This window comes from Magnolia sinica, chromosome 6, assembly GCF_029962835.1.
Source record: "Magnolia sinica isolate HGM2019 chromosome 6, MsV1, whole genome shotgun sequence".
NCBI classification, from domain to species: domain Eukaryota; kingdom Viridiplantae; phylum Streptophyta; class Magnoliopsida; order Magnoliales; family Magnoliaceae; genus Magnolia; species Magnolia sinica.
The window spans coordinates 89381728-89404114 of NC_080578.1; the positions used below are offsets into that span (position 1 = coordinate 89381728).

General features: G+C 41.6%; 1 protein-coding gene across 1 annotated transcript; it reads right to left on the bottom strand.

Moving 5' to 3' along the window:
- Nucleotides 1-17667: 17667 nt before the first annotated feature.
- LOC131249718 (uncharacterized) lies at nucleotides 17668-18556 on the bottom strand. The gene is made up of 2 exons (XM_058250489.1): nucleotides 18388-18556; nucleotides 17668-18278 (listed from the first exon to the last, which is right to left on the bottom strand). Exons 1-2 carry the CDS (start codon nucleotides 18554-18556, stop codon nucleotides 17668-17670), a joined length of 780 nt encoding a protein of 259 aa, XP_058106472.1.
- Nucleotides 18557-22387: the final 3831 nt, after the last annotated feature.

Consider the following 22387-nt stretch of genomic DNA (forward strand, 5'->3'; position numbering starts at 1 on the left):
TTGAGTCTTTTGTGTTAACCAAATTTTCACATTGAGATCAGTGGAAACACTTCAAAATTCCTTCTTCAGGTACTACCTTTCCATTACTTTTTTTTTAGAAAATCTGGCTTTCTATAATATAAACAAAACATTTACAGCGTGGGGTTCAGGAGGGTAATCCACAATAAAACCATGGGCCTCTCCTATCATATATCCTAGAACATCAAAAAAGAAAACCATAAAAAACAGAAAGGCGGGCGGAAGCTAGGTCTGTGCTGGGCTGGATCTAAGCAATCCCAATCCAAACTTATCAAGGAAGATCAGCCCGCTCACCTGTCTCGAAAGGGAGGACACTAGGGAGAAAAAGGAGGATGATTGATGCTCACTACCCATGCATGTCATGCCGTCAACTGGATGTTGCCTTCCCTATAAATATGGTTGAAAGAGCAAGATTCGAGTTGTATCAAGGAGCTAATTCGAGCAACCCAATGTCTCCATGGCCATGGGGAGTGGGACTTCCCCTGGAGGATGTTCAAAACGATTGTAGAGTCGGATTCCACCTCAATCTTCTTCAGACCCCTATCCAGGCATAAGGAGATCCCATCATGAATAGCTCCCAGTTCTGCAAGGTTATTTGAGCCAACCCCATAGCCAACCAAGAAAGTGAAAAGGAGGTTCCCATTCTCTTCCCTACAAACCCCACCACCACCTGACAACCCCGGATTACCTCTAGCTGATCCATCGATGTTAAGCTTGACCCATCCCGTCATCGGTTTTCTCCACCTAATGATTTGAGAGGACAACTGCCGAGGGTGGGAGGGGGGTGTAAATATGAGGCCCATCCCTAAGATGAGCAATCAGCAGACTCCCCTTCGGGCTGACCTCAAGAATGACTTTTTCCCACCATTTAATACGAGCAATGGATGATCGGACCTGAGTTGGTTTCCCTTCGTATCTTGCTTCGCTCCTCGCCCTCCAAATTTCCCATAAAATGAGAATAGAGATTAGGGAGCGAGCGAAAATAGGGCCATTGCCTGGGGCAGATGCACGGCGCCACTGAGATAATCTGCCTTCAATTGAGAGATGGAGCAGGGGAGTAATCCCAAAAATAGAGCCGAAATGGGACCATAAAGAAGCAACGTGCTGACCATTCAGGAATAGGTGGGAGAAATTGTGTCGTAGTAGCTGCATTTAGAGGCCATCGCTATCCCTTTGGACTGCACATGGACGTCCACCAGGATAGCACCCTGCATCAGTCTCCAAGAGAATACCAAGAATTTGGGGGGAAGATTCTTAAGCCATATCCATTCACTCCACCTAGGGAATAGAGATGGGTTTTTGTTCATCTTCCAGGCCAATTTAACTGTAAATAGACCAGTGGGGTCATGGGGCCAAAAATTGGATGGACACTCCTCTAAAATAGCGAAGCCACTGTTGAAGATATGAGAGAGAACGTGTTGAGGGAAGAAGAGGAGAGCAGAAGAAGGCGGAAGGGAGCCAATAGCACCTAGGAAGTCCCTGACCTTGAGGGAGAGAACATTTACTAGGATGGGGCTAGAAGCAAACTGATGTAAGGGACCTAAACCCATTCAGTTGGCTGACCAGAGGTTGAGGTCCCCCGAGCCCACCTGCCATTGCGCATTTGCTGAGAGGAAAGGGAAGAACGCCCTTATTTTTCACCAGATGGGGGACGAGTTAGCCAGTAAATTGTCGCCTTCTTCACTTTGAATATCTCTATGAAATCTGGCCCTTATGAGGGACACCCACGGCCCAACGTTCTGCCCATATTTGACCTCCCACGCCATCTTCATCCGAAGCACTGACATGACTTCCTTAAACTGCCTGATGCCCAGGCCTCCTTCGACAATGGGCCTTACAATTTTATCCCAAGCTACCCAATGGAATTTCCTTGTGCCTTTTGCCCATCCCTAGAAAAAATTGGCCAATAGCCGCTCATGACTAGAAATCACCTAGTTAGGAACATGAACTGTAACCATGACATGGAGTGGGATGCTCCTGAGAACATGTTTGATTAACGTCAATCTACCTGCTTGGGATAAGATTCTCGCTTTCCACCTGCTGACTTTGGTGTTGACCTTATCAATGAGGAACTGAATATCTGCAATTTTGGCTTTGCCTCTTGTTAATGGGACGCCTAAGTACTTGACTCCCTCACTAGCATTGGCGAATCCAAGGTGACCTCGATAACTCGGGACCTAGCAGACGTCATGGACTTAGGACCAATGAAACAGCTCTTGCTATTATTAATCTTTTGGCCCGAGGTGAGCTAGAAAGAGGACATGAACTCTTTGACTGCCAGGATTGACTTACGGCACCTGTTTAAGAACAGCAGGGTATCATCTGCAGATCTAGTAGGGTGCACTGTAGCGCACTTTGGCTAAGCTTCCATGTCTAGCAGACAAGGGTTGAAGAGATTCTTTCTTTCTGGGCTAGTCGGGTAGGCAAGTGCGGGAGGCTGTGGTTAAAGTGAATGTCTTGTTTCGGTTAGCGGTTTCGGCTATAAAAGATGAGACAGAATGGGGCAGCCACGTTGGAGCTTGTATAGTTGGCAACCTTCAGACTCGACAAGGTGTTTGAGGCTAGAAGAGAAAGCTTTCGCAACAATAATGAAGAGGGCAATGGATAGGGGGTCTCCCTGGTGCAACCCTCTAAAGGTTTTAAAGAACCCCACAGTTTCACCGTTGATAAGAACCGAGGACCAAGTGTTATCCCAACACTTTTCCAATAGCGAAATACTTTTGGAATCGAAACCAAATCTGGAAAGCACCTGTTTAAGGAAGGACCACTCAACACAGTCATAAGCTTTCTCCAAATCTAGCTTAAGGATGATATTTCCCCCATGGACTTTTTTATCAATCCCTCTCATCGCCTCTTGGGCCAGGGCTATGTTTTTTTGTAATGGCTCTACCTTAAATGAAGGCCCTTGCTCTTTTGAAATCATATTAGGCAAAATTTGAGCTAGTCTGGTAGCCAACACGTTAAAGAGGATCTTATAAATGACATTACATAGGCTGATGGGCCTGAAATCCGAGAATGTAGAAGCTGCTGTGGATTTGGGGATAAGACAAAGTAGGGAAGGGGAGAAAGCTCTAGGTAGCTCTCCCCCTTTTCAAAAAATGGATAGCAGCCTTATGAATATTAGTCCCCACAATCTGCCAACAATCAGCAAAAAATGCAGCTGTAAAACCATCTAGGCCTGGGGCCCCGTCTTTCGGGATAGAGAGCACTACTGCCCGAACTTCCTCAAGCGAGGGGGGATAAAAGATTTGGTTATCTTGAAGGGAAAATCGCTCCTAGATATGTATCGTGAAGTCGACCTGGGAGTTTCTGCATTCTGACTGAAAAAGAGCTTCAAAAAACTTCACTACTGCGAATTTAATTCCAACTTGGCTGGTTATGAGATTTCCGTCTTCATCCGAAATAGAGGAAATGGAAGAACGCCTGATTTTCTCCCGAGCAAACGCATGGAAGAACTTTGTGTTCTTATCACCTTCGGCCAGCCATGAGTTTCTAGCCTTTTGTTTCCGAAACACCTCTTCCATCTGCTCCAGATGGTTTAACTGCTGCCATATAATTGAGCTCTGGTGCAACAGGTCATCGTCCGGATCATCCTACATCTGGTTATCTAAGATATCAAGGTCCTCTTCAGCCTTATGAATATAATGGAAGAGGTTGTCAAAGGTCTCTTTGTTCCAAAACTTGAGAAGTTGCTTTGCCTTCTTCATTTTAAGTTGACCATTAAGTAGTGGCTGAAGAGAGCATTCCCCTTCCCAGGCTTTCTTGATCAACTGCTGAAATGAGTCATGAAGCGACCACATTCTGAGGAAGTGAAAGGGCTTAATTTTGGGAAGGAAATGGGATAGGAAGGAGAGCAATAACGGGGCGTGGTCGGAGTTATGGCAGGGTAAGTGTTCCACCCAAAAGTTTGGAAAAGCTATAAGCCACCTTTTATTGAAAAGAACCCTGTCCAGTCTAGCCTATGAATGCACATTTCCAGAACAGTTATTGCACCAGGTGAATCTGTTGCCTATGTAGCTTGCGTCCAAGAGAGAAGAATTCTAGATAGTTGCCGTGAATTCTACCTTTCCTTCACTTCTCCTTTACTTTCGTTGTCTTATGTGCATTGGTTGCTTATATTTTTTTCATTGAGGACAATGTATATTTTAGGTTAGGGGCGTGGATTAGGCAAGCTAATCAGTATTTTCTTAGTCTTTGAGCAAAATTTGTGAAAATTTTTTATGAAAATTTTGTAAATTAGAGTGATTTTGAAGTTCGTCCATGATTTAAAAGTATAAGATACTTAATGTTGGTGATTTCTGACTCTTGAATTCAGTTACTTGTTAGATTTCACAGTTAAGTTTGAGTTATTAATCCATGATTAGAAGTTTTAAACATTGATTGAGTCTTGATTTCACATGTCACATCTAGTTTACACATTAAGGTATCAGTTTGATATTGAATTGTTAACTTGGTGATTATTAAGCATGAAAGAAACCAACCTGGGGAATTTGTTCATCATTTTTAATAAGAAGAATTGAAAAGAAAGAAAATAAATAAATAACCAGTTAAAAAACAATAGTCATCGAAAATGGCTACCTATTAAAGATTTTTAAAAAGATTGACATAGTGTGAAAGCCATCGATGGAAAAATCAAAAGATGGAAGAATAAAAAGGCTGAACTATAAGGCAAGTTTTGGTTTAGGTTTTGGTCATCCTGAATGCTCTTTTGATTATCAATGTTATTATGGAAATTGAGAATTGGATCTTTGATTGTGATAAGTCTAGACTTCACTATGTACCCATGGAACTCAATGTTTAGGATTATTCTAATTAGAGGATTAATGCTTTGAACTCGACTATGAGGTTTACCGTGTCTTAGAGTTTAGAAGGAAATACCGCTCAATATTAATGTATCCTATATTTCTATGAAATGGATTGTCTTTAGAACCGCTTGAGCTTATGGAAATTATACAGTGGTTTTTCAAAATATCTTTCGCATGTTTTGCTCAGGATTAGCAAAATGCTGATTGGGGGGTGTGTTGAGACTCAAATATTGCATATTATCCCCTATTTATTACTTGGTTTTATGAACATAATAATGGTTAATGTTCTATTTTAATCATGTCTGTGTTGCAAGGTGAATTTAAGAGCTTGGATTGAAAAAGATGTTAAAAGCATGGATTTAATGCTCAAGAATCACCAAAGCAAAGGTTGGATCTTATGAGACCAAGAATGAAGAATTCACATGCCAAATATCCAAGAAAACCAAGTGAGGAATAAAGAGAATCGAAGATTTGAAGAGAATTTGTGTGATCCACTACTAGTCTAAGCCCTGCTTCGATCAGTCTAAGCTTGACTAGTCTAGGCTCGACCAGTCTAAGCTCGATTAGTCGAGGAAACTTTGACTCTTAACTCTAGCAACATTAGATTCTAAATTCGCATGATCTTCGACCAGTTGAGGGTGGTCCTCGACCAGTCGAAGGTGACCCTCGACCAGTCGAGGGTTATGCAGAGGTTGTGCAGACTGCGTAAATTTGAGGCGATTTCCAGAAATTTCTCAACTCGGTGCAAAAGGAGGTGATGCATAACTAAAAATAGGAGTCCTCAGGGCATTCCTAGGCATCTTGTAGGGTTTGAGGAGTAGAGCAAAAATGTAAAGAAGCCGTCACCAAAAGTTTTTCTTTCTTTTTCTTAGTTAGTTTTATGCTTTTTTTTCTTTTTTCTTTTTAAGAAAAACTAAGATTCCATTCATATCAACAACAAAGATACAGAGGAACCCACATTCGAGCGCACACGGGCTGGCAAAAAGAATGCCCGAAGCCACCATTATGTCAATGGTTCAATCATGACATGATTGGCTAAACCTCTTAGCTAGGGCTAAGAGGTGAAGCTTCTAGCGTGATGGGATGTTTTCCATTTCTTTAATTCATGTTTAAGTTGAACTATCTTTGATTCTAGTTTGGTATTTAAGAAATACTTTCAGTTTTCAATGGTTTCTTGTGACTCAAATTACAATAGATCTACGATAGCTTTGAGTATGTTCTTTTCATGTATTGAGATTGTAAAATTATGAAATCCTATTGTTCACCATCGTCCCTTGTGCATGGTTGGGTGACGAAATCTCTTCTAATCTTCATGATTCTCTTATGTTTGGTTATGAGAGTGGTATATCCTATTGTGAGCCATTGTCTCCTGGGCATGGTTTTGTGATGGAATCACTTCTAGTTCTCACACCTCTCATCCATTGATAATTAGGTCAAAGGAAGTTCAAATTTGATTTTACTGAGATATCTTCCAATTGGATAAGATGGGACTCTGATTCCAGTTGTGTTCTAAAATCAAGCATAGATCTCCCTGATCTCTACAAGTGGATCCTTGGAAACCCTAGTTACTACCTTTGAATTTGTTAGTTTTAATCAATTTAATCACAATTACTCTCTTAATAAATTCTGATTTAGATTTACATTTTCTTCTAGTTCTAGTTCTAATTACTTTCAGTAGACACAAGTTCAGTCCCCGTGGATTCGACCTCGGTCTCACCGGGATTATTACTACATTACGACCCTGTTGAGGTTGTGAATATCTTTAACAAAAACTACTCCACCATCAATCTTTTTCCCATCTAGAACTCCCTTGGCAACTCTTGCATCATCATCATACATTAATCGGACAAACGCATATCCCCGGGATTTACCCATTCCAGGGAATTACTGGAGGTAAACCTCTGTAAGCCTGCCGTATTTTTGGAATTTTTGAATCAGATCAGTTGTGAAGCAACTGAAGGGGAGGTTGCCGATGAAGAGGGATTTTGATCTGTCCCCCACTTTCCTCCAGAAGGAGATTTTAGCAGTTGTTCTCCCTCGTGTCCTCAAGTGCATCCCCTCGAACGCCTTCTCATCGCATCGTAGAAACCCTAAGAACTTCTTGTTGAGAGTGGGCAAGAGAGAGATTTTCTGTTCATCTAGCTTGGGTTAGAAGGCTAAAGACCTCTTCCAGAAGTAATTGGACTATTTTTCACATAGTTTCCTAATAGAAAAACTACTGTTAAGGTGGTCCCTTCATGATTGTTGCACATAGGATCAAACAAGGCTTGTTGTATGCTAAAAACAATTTACCAGTAACCCACTAGTGATCTCTAATTTGAGAGGAGAGGGAGTGAATCATGCTTTAAGGACAACGGATCTGATACATGCTTTAGATTGATTATAATAAACATTTTATTTTAATTTTTAGTATCCAAAAATTTATTTTTAGAATTATTCCCAACAAAGTGAATAAAAATACAAGCAATGTGTGGCAAAATTACATGAACTTTAATAAATAAAATAAAATAAAATAAAATAAAAACCTACTCAAACTTGTGAATTTTTTTAAACCACGCAAATAATAGATCTTGAACACTTATGCAGAAGTCTTGTACAAGTGTTGACCATGTTCCACAATCTTGGCCGCTGGTTTCCATATCAGTGGCAACTGCGCATGGAAACGGGTGATGATGCTACTGATGCTCGGAGATGCAACAGAAACATGTTCCACTAAGTTCTGCCGATTGATAGGGCATCCATCACCGTTCTCCTTACCGGTATAAGTGCAACCGGAATGTCCTGAAGGCGATGTTTGATGTTTCTGGAGGGTCTTGATACCAAGAGCATTATTCCCCGACTGCCTCACTCCTTCCCAACTCCTGGCTGCTTCAAGAAACTGAGAATTCAAGATCAAGATGGAGAAGAAAAAGAACACCGTGCTTGATGAGGTGAAGAGATTGCTTTTGTTGGAGCCCATGTTGAACAAGGAATATTTTCTTGTTAAGGGAATGAAGAAGGGAGATTTTCTTATAATGGTATTTTGGGAAGGAGATGGATGAAAGGGAGAGATGTTCTGGTGTAGGATTCTGAGGTTTTTGAACGGAAGGATATTGGGGTTTTGGTTGTTTTCGTAGGGGAGGTGGTGGTGGTTATATAGGGTTAAAGGGGAATGATTACTTAAAACCGGTTGTAGGCTAATAAACACCTGGTTCATCACACGTCTCATGTGTTCATAGAACATCCGACCCGTGAAAATTGTGGACAGGACTATGAAGATCAGGCGTGGTGTAGCATGTTTTCTATACCTGTGGGGTCACCTTTTGCACGACTGGGATTTCCCACACACATGCAAAATTGGAAGATTAAAATGGTTCCACTCGGTAGGCGTAGTGTATATTTCGTCATTTTCTTGATAGCGGAGGAAGTGTTGACCGGTGAGGGATGTTGACTGGACTTGGGTTCAAACGAGTATCTGACTAAGACCCACGCGGGCTATAGACAGGACCGAGAGGTAAACTCTCTCGTGTATCTCGTTCATCCGCACACGCATATGCCCTGCATTTCGGGACGCGGCTTCGGTGGATCCACGGCTACACTGTAGTCGGTGGATCCTTGACTGTGGGACCCAACCTTCATTTATGTGCCTTACATCTATGCCGTCCATCTGTTTTGACAGCTCATTTTAGGGTATGAACTGAAAAATATGAAGTAGATCCGAATCTCAGGTGGAACACACCGCGGGAAAAGTTGTGATTGAATCCCACCATTAAAAACTTCCTGGGAGATATTGGAATATTTATTTGCCATCCAACCTGCTGATAAGGTCACAAATACCTAGATGAAGGGATCATCCAAAAACATTTTTGTCCCACGAGAAGTTTTTGGGAAATTGATCATACTCACCTTGAAGTTTGGGTAAATTACCTTGAACACTACAACACTCCAGATATTCGCAGAAGAGCCTTCTGACATGCTTCCGAAAACTACATGGACCAAAATGGCCTTGTCCTTGTTTCAGTAGTTGTATGGTTTTCCAGGAAAGAAGAAGTTATGTTGTATTTAATACCAAAAAAGTGGTGTACAGAACCCTTTTTTGTGTGTGGGCAAGGACCAAGCTCGTGGGGTCCACATTGATGTATGTGTATAATCCATGCCACTTTTTTAGGCCCAAGCGGAGCAGGCCGACAAGGTGGACGGAATGGATCACCCAATTGTGGGCCTTAAGCTATGGTACCAATGCTTTGGTAGAAAAGGATGTGAACACGTTCAAAACCACGATCCATACAATATGACAACTATGACCCATATAACATGGAAACTACGATCCATGTAAACCACGACCCAAATGGGCCCACATTGATGTATGTGTATAATCCATTCCGCCCATCCTTTTTGTGGTGTCATTTTAGGGTTAGGGCCCAAATATCAGCCCGATCCAGTGCTTTTATGGCCCACAAAATAGAAAATAATGGTAACTGTTGAAAGTTTTCAGGCTCACTATGATGTTTGTTAGAAGTGGACATTACCCAAGTTAGGACTTTTTGGGTCCACGCCGAGCTGGCCGATAAGGAGGATGGATCGGATCACCCCTTTGTAGACCTTAATCTATGGTACCAATGGTTTAGTAGAAAAAAAATTGAACACATTGAAAACCACGATCCATACAACATGATAACCATGACCCATATAACATGGCAACTACGACCCAAATGGGCCGTAGTTGTATGGATCGTAGTTGTCATGTTATATGGGTCTTAGTTATCCTGTTATATGGGTCTCAGTTGTATGGATCGCACGTGATGTATGATGGCTTCTTTGTTTTTTAAAACCCAACTCTCCTGTATTGATATCAGAAAAACTATACATAAGGGAACTCCCAATCATAAAACAGGAGACCCAAAAACTGAAGATACTTACAAAAAGCCCCTCCTGAACTCACACCATTCTAATTGATCCTAAACCAACCTTGTTAAGAAAAATTATACCTCGAACTTGGCGAGGAAGCTCAGAACAACTCTCGAAACAAGAATGAGATTGGGAAGCACTACCTCGGCGAGCCATTAAATCAGCAGACGAATTTGCTTCCCTCGGAACGTGCACAACGCTAATGTTGCCCATTATCCTCAGCTGGTTTATCCTCAACAACCACGCCTTCTATTTCCACCCTGGCTGAGCCTCTCCATTGATGATATCGACAACCAGCCGTGAGTCTGACTCCATGATGATTTGGTGAAAACCCCTTAGAAGGCCAAGGCACAGACCATCATGCACCGTGCAAAGTTCGGCAATGGTGTTGGAACCAAAGCCATAACCCGAAGAAAAATCGAAAATGAAGTTACCCCTCTCCCCTCTACAGATCCACCTCCCCCAGAGCTCCCCGAGTTGCCTTTAGCAGAACCATCGACATTTATTTTGATCCAACCACTCCATGGCCGCACCCACTTGATCACCATTGGTCAACCGGCACTAGCAGATATAATGCTTGGACGAGATGTCCTCGATTGCTGATGAACGCTGGTTGGACGGTTGAGCACGGCCTCCCACCATTTGATATTGGCAATCACCCGATCAGAGCACACCAATCTAGCTTCAAACACTACAGCATTTCGGGCCTTCCATAACTCTCAAATAATAAAATAAGGCATCAACATAAGAGTTAGCGATTTATGCCGTAAGGGAGAGACAACCGCCCACAATTGTGCTGGTCTGGCCTCAATAGAGATGGCAGGCATGACGCTGATCCCAAGCCAACTGCCAATAGTCGACCAGACTAGCTGTGCCGAACTACTGTTGATGAATAAGTGGATAGAAGATTCGATGGCAGAGATCTGATTATTGCAGCAGATACACCTGGACACTGATGTATGATGGCTTGGTCATTATGTTGTACATGATATGCTACGCAGGTAATCAATCATATGCATGGGTGACGAGCCCAAGTCCGACTAAATGAGCATCCCTAGGTTGATGTGCATTCACGCATCCATGCATTTAAACAAGACTGCATCATGTATTGTTTTGAATGTCTTGTTGTTTTTAACTATGCTTAGCTAAGGCAGTGGTGTGTAATCTTGAGGAGAATTCATAGTGAGTTGGTCATTCATTCATTGAATATATAATCGTACAGGTAACACAGGTGGTTTAAAAAATGTTCATGTCCAAATTGATATAGAGCAGGGTACAATTATTAGGGATGCATGGATGTATCTGTCAAGAGAAGCAGCGTGATCTTGTGGCTCAAGTTTATATGCATTTTATTATTTCTCATGTGTAAATTGTATAATTCTTGTATTTGTTAATATAGAGACATTAGTTTATATAAGTCATTTTGGCAGCCGTTTGTGTACTCTGAATGTACATGTAAATTTTTCTTTATGTTTGATTTGTCCATCTTCTACTAAAGTGCTAACTCTGAAAGGAAAAGAAAAGAAAAAAGTACCTGAATTTGACTATCTTTAAAGGTTAACACTCGGGTTTATGGAAAACGAGTCATATACGCGGGTTCCAAAAATTCGGGGCGTTATAGTTTGAGTGTAGTGCTCATGGGTGTGTGATGAGTATGACCAGACTCAACTCCAAATTTTTTTTTATCAATTCTTTAACATACTTGGACTGGCATATAAAAATCTCATTAGACATTTGTTTAACTTTTAGACCTAGAAAGAAGTTTAGCTCACCTATCATGCTCATTTCAAATTCATATTTAATTAGTTCAACAAATTTATGAGCAATATCTTCACAAGTGGATCCAAATACAATATCATCCACATAAATTAGGGCAATTAATAAGGCATTCTTAGTCTTCTTTGTAAACAGTGTTTTATCAACACTCCCCCTACAAAACTGGTGATTGAGTAAAAATTACGTTAAGCAACCGTACCATGCTCGGGGTGCCTGTTTAAGACCGTAGAGTGCTTTTCTTAACGAATATACATGTTGAGGAAATTTAGGATCTAAAAAACATTTTGGTTGTTCTACATAAACTTCTTCCTTAAGTATACCATTGAGAAAAACACTCTTTATGTCCATTTGAAACAATCTGAAATTAAGAGCACATGTAATAGACATGAGAATTCGAATAAACTCTAGATGAGCTACGAGGGCAAACATTTTATCAAAATCAATGCCCTCGATCTAAGAATATCCCTGTGCTATGAGTCTAGATTTATTTCTTACTACATTCCCAGATTTATCAGAATTGTTTTTAAAGATCCATTTGGTTCCAATGATGTTTGTGTTTAGTGGTCTGGGAACTAATTTCCACACCTCATTTCTTTTGAATTGTTGTAATTCATCTTGCATAGCAACAATCTGATATTCATCTTGAAGTGCTTCTACAACATTCTTTGGTTCAATCTTTGAGGTGAAGCAAAGATGACTATAAATACCCTCAAGTTGTCTTCGAGTTTTTGCACCATCATTAGGATCCCCAATAATTTGATTTGGAGGATGATCCTTAATGAATAGCATACTGCTTGACGTTTGAGATTCAAGAGGAGAAATGGATTTGTCATTAGATTTTCTTATTATGTCAGGATCTACATCATCCTCTATATCACTCGAGGGACCATTTTCGTCATGGGCTGGTCATCAACAACCACATTGACTATTTCTTAGATTGTAAGTGTCCTCAAATTGTATACTCTATAAGCATGACTGTTTAATGAATATCTTATAAAAATATCGTCGTCACTTTTAGAGTCAAACTTGCCTAGTTGCTCTCGATCTTTAAGAATGTAACATTTCCTACCAAAGACACGAAAGTACTTGACACTAGGCGGTTTTCCACACCACAATTTGTATGGAGTTTTGTTTAATCCTGCCCTAAGGTATACTCTATTGATTATATAGTGGGCAGTGTTGAGAGCTTCGGTCGAAAAGCTTTTAGCCATATTTTTACTATTTATCATAATTGAGCCCATTTCCTACAACACCTAATTCTTTCTCTCAACTACTCTATTTTGTTGTGGTGTTTTTGGAGCTGAGAATTTATGTTAGATTCCATTTTGTTCACAATATTTTTAAAATCGATCATTCTCAAATTCCCCACCATGATCACTCCTTATGCGTTTTATGTAATATCCTTTCTCATTTTGGAGTCACTTTGCCATTTTCTGGAATTTATCAAATGTATAATATTTTTCCCTAAGAAAAACGACATAAGTAAATCTGGAGTAATCATTTACCACTACCAGGAAGTATCTCTTTTTGCCATGACTCTCAACTTTGGTGGAACCCACTAGATCCATATGTAATAAATCAAGTGATTTTCAAGTTACTATGGTGGTTGTTTTTTTATGTCCGACTTTAATTTGTTTTCCTTTGAGATAATCACCACATACAATCTTGTCTTTTCTTCTAATCTTAGGAAGTCCTCTCACCAAATTCTTTAAGCATAGCTTGGCCAAACTCTAGTAGTGGACATGTCCCAGTCTTTAATGCCACAACTTAGACTCATCATCTCAAGCCATGTGGCATAATGTGGATGGGACATCATTTCCTCTACTCTCAATCATTTAGCAGTTGTTACTTGTGCGAAGACCTTTCATAATTAAGTTTCCAACAAGGTCTGAGATCTTGCACATATTTTTGGAGAATGAAACTAAGTGTTCTTTGTCACAGATTTGAGAAATGCTTAGAAGATTATGTTTTAATCCTTCTATGCAAAGAACATTCTCAATTTTGGACAACCATGGCCCGACTATTGTTCCATATCCAATTATCTTGGTGGAGCTCTCATCACCAAATGTGACCAACGCACCATCAAATTCTGAATATTCACAAAATTGAGTCCGGTCACTAGTCATATGTAGGGAGCAACTGCTATCAAGATACCATTTTGAACTATTGTTAGCTTTAAGTGCAGTATGAATTATAAGACAATTGTTTTTATTCTTTATTATCCACTTGGTTGTCAACTTCTTTGGAGATGATGTTTTCTTTTCTCCTAGAGGTTGATAGATAAGAGGTTCTTTGAACTGACCCAGATTTCCTTGTTTCATCAATTCTTTGGTCCTCTGATTCAGTTGAGTTACCTGTTTCAGTAACTCCTCCATCATTTCAGACATTTTGGGTGGAGTGGGATATTCTCTTCTTGCTTGAGATGTGTTCTTTGAAGATCTTTTAGACTTTGGTACTACTTTTTCGGTTGTTTTAAATTTTCCTATGCGTTTTAACCCAAAAGTGAAGTGAGACTTACCAAAGGTTAAGCATTCAAATATGAAATGTCCTAAATCTCCACGCGCATGACAAGTAGGAGAATTTCTTGAGTTGCTTCCAAAGCCAGCACATTTAGTCACGGCTGATGCAGGAGAAGGACTTGATTTGTATGATTCATATCCTAATCCTCTCTTATCTTTAATGTTTCTTCCCAATCCTAAAAGTCTTTCTAATTTTTCATTGCTATGGGAAAACTTGTGACTAAGTTCATCTGGAATTTTGGATTTCTCTACATCTATTTTCAGTTTATGATTTTCAGAGTTTAGATGTGAGATTTCTGAGTTTAGTTTGTTATTTTCAGATTCTACTTACCTTATTTGTTTTTTAAATTCCTTAATTTCTAAAATCTGACATGATATTGTTGAAGATCATTGATTAAGTGAGTATTTATATCTAATGCTTTATCAAAATCTTTTTGCAATAGTTTGTTTTTATTTACAGTAATGTCAAGCTTTTTAAGGATGTTGATGTTATGGGTATAAAGTTGATTATAGGCATCATTTATGTTTTTTTTATTCTTCTTCTTCTTTTTTTTTTTTTTTCAAAAGAGGACTGTTTCATTAAATATGAACAAAAAAGGACTGTACAACCTACACCATTCTGCAGGCCCTTCGGGCAACTCCAGCTACAAAATTTCATGGGGGGCCTATCGTAAGGAGTCATAATTCGACCACCTATGTACAAGTAAACCCAAAAAAGAACACCCAAACTAAGAACTAGTTAAGACAGTCCTGACTCACCCTAATCCGACCCTATCAAGAAATATCAGGCCTCACACCTATCTAGGGAGAGAAGCCGTATGTAGATGGAGAGAAGCCGACTGACTCCCACTCCCTTCCCAAGCCATTCCATCTGCCAGGCCGTTACCTTCCCGTTGAATATGGTTGAAGGTGAAGATGCTTAACTACTTCAATTGGTTGATCCTAGCAACCCATGGCTTCCACCTTCATGGGGTACTGGATTTTCCAATGAGAAGCTTAACTACCATTCTAGAGTCGGATTCAACTATAACTTTAGTCAGCCCTCTGTCTAAGCATATCAACATCCCATCATAAATCACACACAACTCCGCCAGGTTACTGGAACCCACTCTATAGCCTGTGGAGAAGGCGAAAATGAAATCTCCATTGTCCTTTCTATAAATGCTGCCTCTGCTTGAACTTCCTGGGTTTCCTCTCGCCAAACCGTCTACATTTAACTAGACTCAACCTAGGGGAGGCATCTTCCATTTGATGATGACAGAGTAGAATTTGTGGTGATCTGCAGCCCGGGGTCTGGGGCTACTTCTCTGAAGATTGTTGTTGGAGCTGAGAGCGATGTCTTCTCCAATTACTAATTTGGCCCACCATATGATATGGGCTACGGAAGCCCTAACTTGTATTAGACTATTCTCGTATTTGGATTCGTTCTTGGCGCACCATAGTTCCCAGAGGATAAGAATTGGGAACTAATATCTGATAGAGGCAAGAGCGCAACCAGGGGCCGAGGCTCTTCTCCATTAGAGCAGTCTACTTTCAACCGATTGATGAGGCAACATGGCCACCCCAAACAGAACACCGAAGTGGTTCCAGATCGAGACCGCTTGTTGACCATAAAGGAAAAGGTGATTAATGGACTCTGTGTTCGGGCTTGGCAGTTGTTCTTCTTCGCAACGACGGTGTTTGGAAGCCAACGAAATTCCTCTGGACTGACCCCTTTCATCTACAGGGGTAGCCCCCTGCACTAATCTCCAAGTGAAAACAGAAACTTTAGGTGGAAGGTTGTTGTGTCAAAACCAGTTGGCCCACCTCGCTGCTGGGGATGATCCTCTGCTTAACTTCCAAGCCCATTTGAGAGTGAAAATGCCTGAAGAATCATGGGGCCAGAAGCACTCTGACCTGTCTTCCGTTATTGCAAAGCCTCCTTGGAATATAGCGTCGATAATCTCTTAAGGTAAGAAGGCAAGCACCCTTGATGGAGGGAGAGGTCCTGCTATACCCAGGAAAAATCTCTCACTTGCAGGTCTCTCAGGGCCTCAGGGATAGGCCTATCCTCAAGCTGCTGGAGGGGACCCATGCCTGTTCGGTTGTGTGTCCACAGATTGAGGTCTCCCTGGCCAACCTGCCACTACACGTTGTCTGACAGAATGGGGAGGAACTCTTTGATTCTTTTCCAAATGGACGAGGAATTGAGCAGCGTAGTATTCGGAACCTCCGAAACTAGGTCCCTGTGATGTTTGGCCCGCATAAGGGATGCCCAGGGCCCAACATTCTCCCCAAATTTTATGGTCTAGGCCAACTTCATTTGCAGGGTAGCCTTGACCTCCTTCAATCTTCTAATACCCAGTCCTCTTTCTTCTATTGATCTAGTGATTTTCTTCCACGCTATCCATTGCAATTTACTTTTACCTTCAGCCTAGCCCCAACAAAAATCTGGTAAAACTGCTTTCTAGGCTTGCTAGCACCTGGCTAGGAATGTACATCACTGCCATGATGTGAATCGGTAAGCTCCCCAGCACTTGTCAAATAAGCGTAATTCTACCTACTTGTGAAATTTTCCTGCCCACCCATTCGCTAATTTTTCTATTCACCTTGTCAACCAGAAACTGGAAGTCAATAATTTTAACTCTGCCTTTAGATAGAGGAGCCCCCAAATACTGGACTCCATCTCTTGCTCAGCCAAAGCCTAAAAGACGCTCTTTGGATCTGATCCTGCCCGCCTACATGTTTTTGGAAAAAATGAAATAGCTTTTGGTACAATTAATCCTTTGACCTGTCGCTGACTGGAATAGATGCAGGAAATTTCTAGCTGCACTGAGTAAAGCCTTGCCCTTGTTTAGGAAGACTAGAGTATCATCTGCGTACAACAGATGCAAGATGAGGACTGTTGCGTTGAAGCTTAAATGGCTGACACCCGCCTCTAGCAACTAATTGATTTAAATTAGAGGAAAAAGCTTCCATTGCTAGAATGAACAAAGCATGGGAAAGAGGGTCACCCTGTCTCAAACCTCTCGATGATTTGATGAACCTCGCAGCTTCCCCGTTGATGAGGACAGAGAACCAATTGTTCCCCCAACAGGCTTCCAAAAGCGCGACCCATCTACTATTGAAACCAAATTTGAGAAGAACTTGTTTCAGGAAATCCCAATTCACCCTGTCGTAGGCTTTCTCCAGGTCAAGTTTGAGGATGAAGTTACGCCCTCGAACTTTTCTATTTATCTCTCACATCGCCTTCTAAGCAAGCGCAATGTTCTCCGCAATAGATCATCCTTCATGAATGTTCCTTGTTCCTGTGAAATCAACTTAGGCAGAAGTTTAATTAATCTATTAGCCAGAATTTTTACAAGGATTTTATAAATGGCATTACAGAGACTAATAAGATGGAAGTCTGAAAAATTTACGGTTGAAGGGGATTTAGCGATTAGACAGATCAGCATCGAGGTAAACGCCCTTGGAAAGGTTCCCCCTGCAAGCATCTCAATAGCCACTCTAAAAATGCCGTTGCCCACAATGTGCCAACATTCAATGAAAAAGGCCACCAAGAAACCATCTGGGCCTGAGGTCCTATCTTTTGGAATGGACAGAACTGCGGAATGAAGTTCAGTTATGGAGGGCGGGCGCAGGAGAGCTTCATTATCTTACTGATTGAGCCGCTGGGGGATGGCCTAAATGAAGTCTGATTGAGATGTGGCGGGCTCTGCCTGGAATAGTTCCTCAAAATACTTAACTGCTGCAACTTTTATTTCATCTTGACCTGAACTGATGTCGCTTATCTTTGTCTTGATGGAGGTAATAGTGGCTCTTCTGATTATCTCTCTTGCCGACGTGTGGAAATACTTAGTGCTGCTATCCCCTTCGTCCAGCCAAGAGTTCCTCGACTGCTTCCAAAATACCTCTTCCATAAGCTCCAGCTGCTCTAACCTCTGCTTGACTGCCAAACTATCTTGAAGAAGGTCATCGTTGGGTGCGTTTTGCATTCTGTTATCTAAAATTTCCAGCTCTTCCTTAGCCCTATGAATCTGATGGAAAATGTTGCCGAAGACTTCTTTATTCCACACTTTCAGTAGTTGTTTCGTTTTCTTCAGTTTGAGGTGGACGTTGAGCATGGGCTGTGTAGCACACTCTCCTTCCCAGGCCTTCTTGATTAGCTGCTGAAAGGAGTCGCAACGTCCACATCCTGAGGAATCTGAACGGTCCGACTTTGGGCTAGAGTTGGCTAGGAAATGACAGTCGAAGCAGGACATGGTCAGACTTAATATGGGGCAGATGTTCCACCCTAAACAATGCAAAGGTAGCAGCCCATCTGCCATTTAAGAGAATCCTATCTAGCCTGGCCCAAACACTCACATTCCCCTCACGATTGTTACACCAGGTAAATCTATTACCAACAAAGCCTGCATCTAAGAGACCGGAGTTATGAATCGCTTCAGCAAAATTTGTCATACTTGTTCTGTCTGGATCTCGGGTCCCCCGTCTTTCCTCTAACTCCACTACCGCATTGAAATTGCCTCCGACTACCCATGGCCCTTGAATGCTCCTGCTAAGAGCAGCCATCTCACTTCAAAGGCCTCTTCTTTACACTTTGTAGAAATGGGCGTACACAATGGAGAGGGCAATTGGCTCGCTAAGGGGCTATAAAGACAAACTTAGCGATATCATTTGATTTGAAGTGGCAAGCACTGAAACATTTAGCTGATATTGTGATAAAAGATCCAGATTTTTCCCCCTGATTCGCCGTTTGAGAGCGAGGAATGGAAGCCAATTTTTAAACCTATGGCAACCCTTCTTTCCACCCTCAACATAGGTTCTATAATCGCCACTAAACATGGATTGAACTTCTTAACTAGCTTTCTAAGGGATATCATAGTGGGCGTGTTACCCACCCCGGCGCATTCCAAATAAGGTCGTCATCCATCCGTCTCACAACTAGAATTCATTGCCCTCCGCTTCATACTATGAAGCCTGTTGTACCATTCCTCTACTGACTGTTTACCCGATGTGTCCCTGTTAACTACTTTTCTGCCTTTCTTGATTGTAGATTTCTGAACCGTTAGCTCTGTTGAAGGGCCATTAGTCGCTTGATCTGTCTGAGCTACCTCCTCCTTTGCACTCGGTGTGGCCTGTGGGCTCATTCTTTGAATTTCTTGATTGAAATACGGCGATAATCCACCCTGATTTTCCCCAAACTATCTTCTGTATCAAGGTTCGGATCCTTACTCTTTCATCTGGTTCTCTTTCTTACTTCCATATTTTCAGTAAGCTCTTTGGTCATGAGCCTTTCCTTTGGGTCATGCTGAGGATTGAGAGGCGAGCAACCTACTGATCTCTCTCGAATGTTCCTGAAGAAATTCATAAGATTGGGGAGAATATAGTCCTCTCTCAGCGGGGAGGGGTTCGGAGGGGAGTTAGGTTCTGCTACTATAGACCTTTAGGCTGCAGCGATATCAGGGGGGACGGTTAGGCTGCCGAGATGTCTAGGAGGGAGATAGGGAGGGAGGTTTGGGCTGCTAGGATTTTTGGACTGAAGTGATCCACATGGGCCGAGGTTTCCAAAAAGGGGTGATGGATAGCAGCAAACAGAAGGGCAGGCTGCTCTATGGATGTAGGTGGGTGAGGAGTTGATAGCTCGAGAGAGGGCCCATTTAGAGACTGAATGGGATTGATCTCGGGATCCAATTGGAGGTATTCTAGAAGGAGGATGGGCCTGAGAAGATTCTCCTGGGGGGGGGGGAGGAGAGCTGTTGGGTCAGGGACCTTATCAGCAAGGGCATAGGGAGACAATTAAAGGGGTTGGAGATTGAGAGGGGAGGTTCTATATGCAGGGTCTCCTGTGTTGGGTTAAGGAGTGAAGGTGTTCAGCTTATAGAAGGGAGGGGCATGACGGGGTTCCAGAGAAGTTTGAATTCGGGAGGTTCTTAGCGGCATTTTCTCGAACAGATGGTGGGATGGACGGACAGTGTTTTTTAATTGTATGAAAGGTTTATATGACCCAATCTTTGGTAGATTTAGGGACTTTACGCACCTGTTGGGGAGGGGCTCCATGTCGACCCATAAACCTTCGATCTTCTAGCACACCAACAATGGAGGAGGCACTACCATTTACAATCAGATTTCTGATTTTGTGGATATCCAGCTCTAGGGATAGCTTTGTCCGAACTCTAGCAAACGCTTGGAAGATGCCTAGAGTAGCCACGCTATCTATCTCCTCCACTTTCCCAAAGCTCTTGGCTAAGTTTTTTATTGCAGCTGGGTACCAAGCATGGGGTGGAATGCCAAATAGTCGGATCCAAACACCTTGATTGAGTCACAACTTCCAATAGCCCCATTCTTCTTTAAAGTGGGAGATCCGCTGCGAACGTAGACATCTCCTCTTTGGATTGGAACTTAAGAAGAAATTAGTTAGGGGCAGTTCTGGTGAAATCTACCTACAACTTAGTGAGGGACGATGTTCGAAAGATATCGATGAGTTGAAGGATTGACACGGAATCATTCACTGTAGTTGCAGTTAAAGCAGAGGATAGAGCTTTCTTCAAGCTATCTATAACTCTTCTATCAGTTTGAATAGTGAACGGGTCGTGCCTCTCTGTCTTTCCTACTGGGGCTTTGCTTGAGCCATGAGAAACCCCCATCCCTGAAGGTTGTTGTTATTTTGCTATATCCAAATAGGATCTGACCTTATTTGAATCGCCATGTCTGTTTGGGGTACCATCGATTCTTCTATCATGCAGACATTGTATTGTGTTAAAGGCGTCCTGTTCGTAATAAAACTGGATGAATGCAAGACTGCGAGATTGATTTAAGTTTCGATTCCATGGTATGAACACATCTTCCAGTTTTCCAAATTGGCCGAAGATACGTAGCAGATCCTCTTCAGTTGTGTCACAGGTGAGATTCGCCGCAAAAATGGAGAATGGGGACGAAGAGCCTCGAGATTTCCTTGGGGGAACCCTCTCCCACGGGCACTCCCGCTCCTCCATAATTAATTCAAAGATCAGCTTAATCCTAATTAGTCCATTTCACCACTAATTCGAAGATTCAAAATTCCCACCTTTTCTTCCATTCAAAATCCTCTTGAGAACAAAACCTACATGCAAGCGTTTCTTACTCACTTATCTCCTCGATGTCAATTAGCACCATCCCCTCTCCGTTGGCCATAATTCCTACTTCAGTTTAAGGATCTCCCTCTAGGTTGTTAAACCCTTCAAGAGGAACCCACTTTGATACCAATTGAAATTATGGTGGATCTACTAGTACTAAAGTATGAAGTATGACCAAATGTAGAGGGGGGGTGACTAGGACTTTTCAAGAATAATTTTCTAATAAGTACAAACAATGCCTAACTTTTAATTTTTAAAAAATAATAAAAAATAAAAATAAAAAAAGATAAGGCAAAGTAACTTTAAGGCTTCCAAGCCTATAGAGGGTCCAATTCACATAGGCTTTCACAATATTTACAAATAAGGAGCAAGCCTATAGGGATAGTATATGTGATGGTGTGTGGGATGTGATTTCTAACAACACTTATACATTAACTAAATCATGCATCATGATGATCATATAATAAACATAAGTATAACTAGATAAATGTACTCAAAGCAATCCCAAACATAGTCACATATAGTGGTTCGGCTACTTGCCTACTCCATGCCCGATAGACGCACTCTGTCTTAGATTATACCGGATTTTACTATCCAATGGTTTTAAATCAGGTTAATCATGAACCTTTACAACCTACACAAGGTTAACTAGGAGGCCTACACAAGGTTCCCTTAGGTCCCTACACAAGGCAACAAGTCCTATATAAGGACACAACTTGGGAGCTTACACACGACATCCCATGCCAATCCAAGGCAACAAGTCTTATGCAAGGCAACAAGTCCTACACATGGACACACGTCCTACACAAGGACACAACATATTCTCCCGTTGGAGGCCTACAACTAAGACTTGGTGAGTTTGACACTCAAACTCTGAATCTCAATCCTACACAAGGAAAGGGCTTTAGACACACAAGACTCTGAGTACTTACAAGTAAGTGGATGAGTCTCATTCTCGCGCAATGTAAAGACATTCAATGATGATGAAGAGTCTTCACCTCCCTTGAACTGCGACCACTTTTGAATCTTTGGATCAATTCTTGGAGGTTGTGAGGTTTAGGGTTTTGTTCTTTTTTAATCAAATGATATAATTTGAATGCATAGATAAGGTTCCCATGAGCTATGCATTCAAGAGTTCCAACACCTAGGATTTTCCTATGATGGTTGGTTGACAACTCAGTGAATGTTAGAGTTCACTATTCAATCCAAGCAAAGAAGATGATGAGTTAGTGATTGTGTCAAGGATTGACTGATGAACTCTAATGGGAAAGAGAGAGTGAGGAAGAAG

Coding starts and splice junctions, on each gene's coding strand:
- LOC131249718 (XM_058250489.1), bottom strand. CDS start 18,556: ATGGCTGCTCTTAGCAGGAGCATTCAAGGGCCATGGGTAGTCGGAGGC. Junction 18,279..18,387: donor CTTAGATGCAGGCTTTGTTG/GTAATAGATTTA, acceptor TGCATTGTTTAG/GGTGGAACATCTGCCCCATA.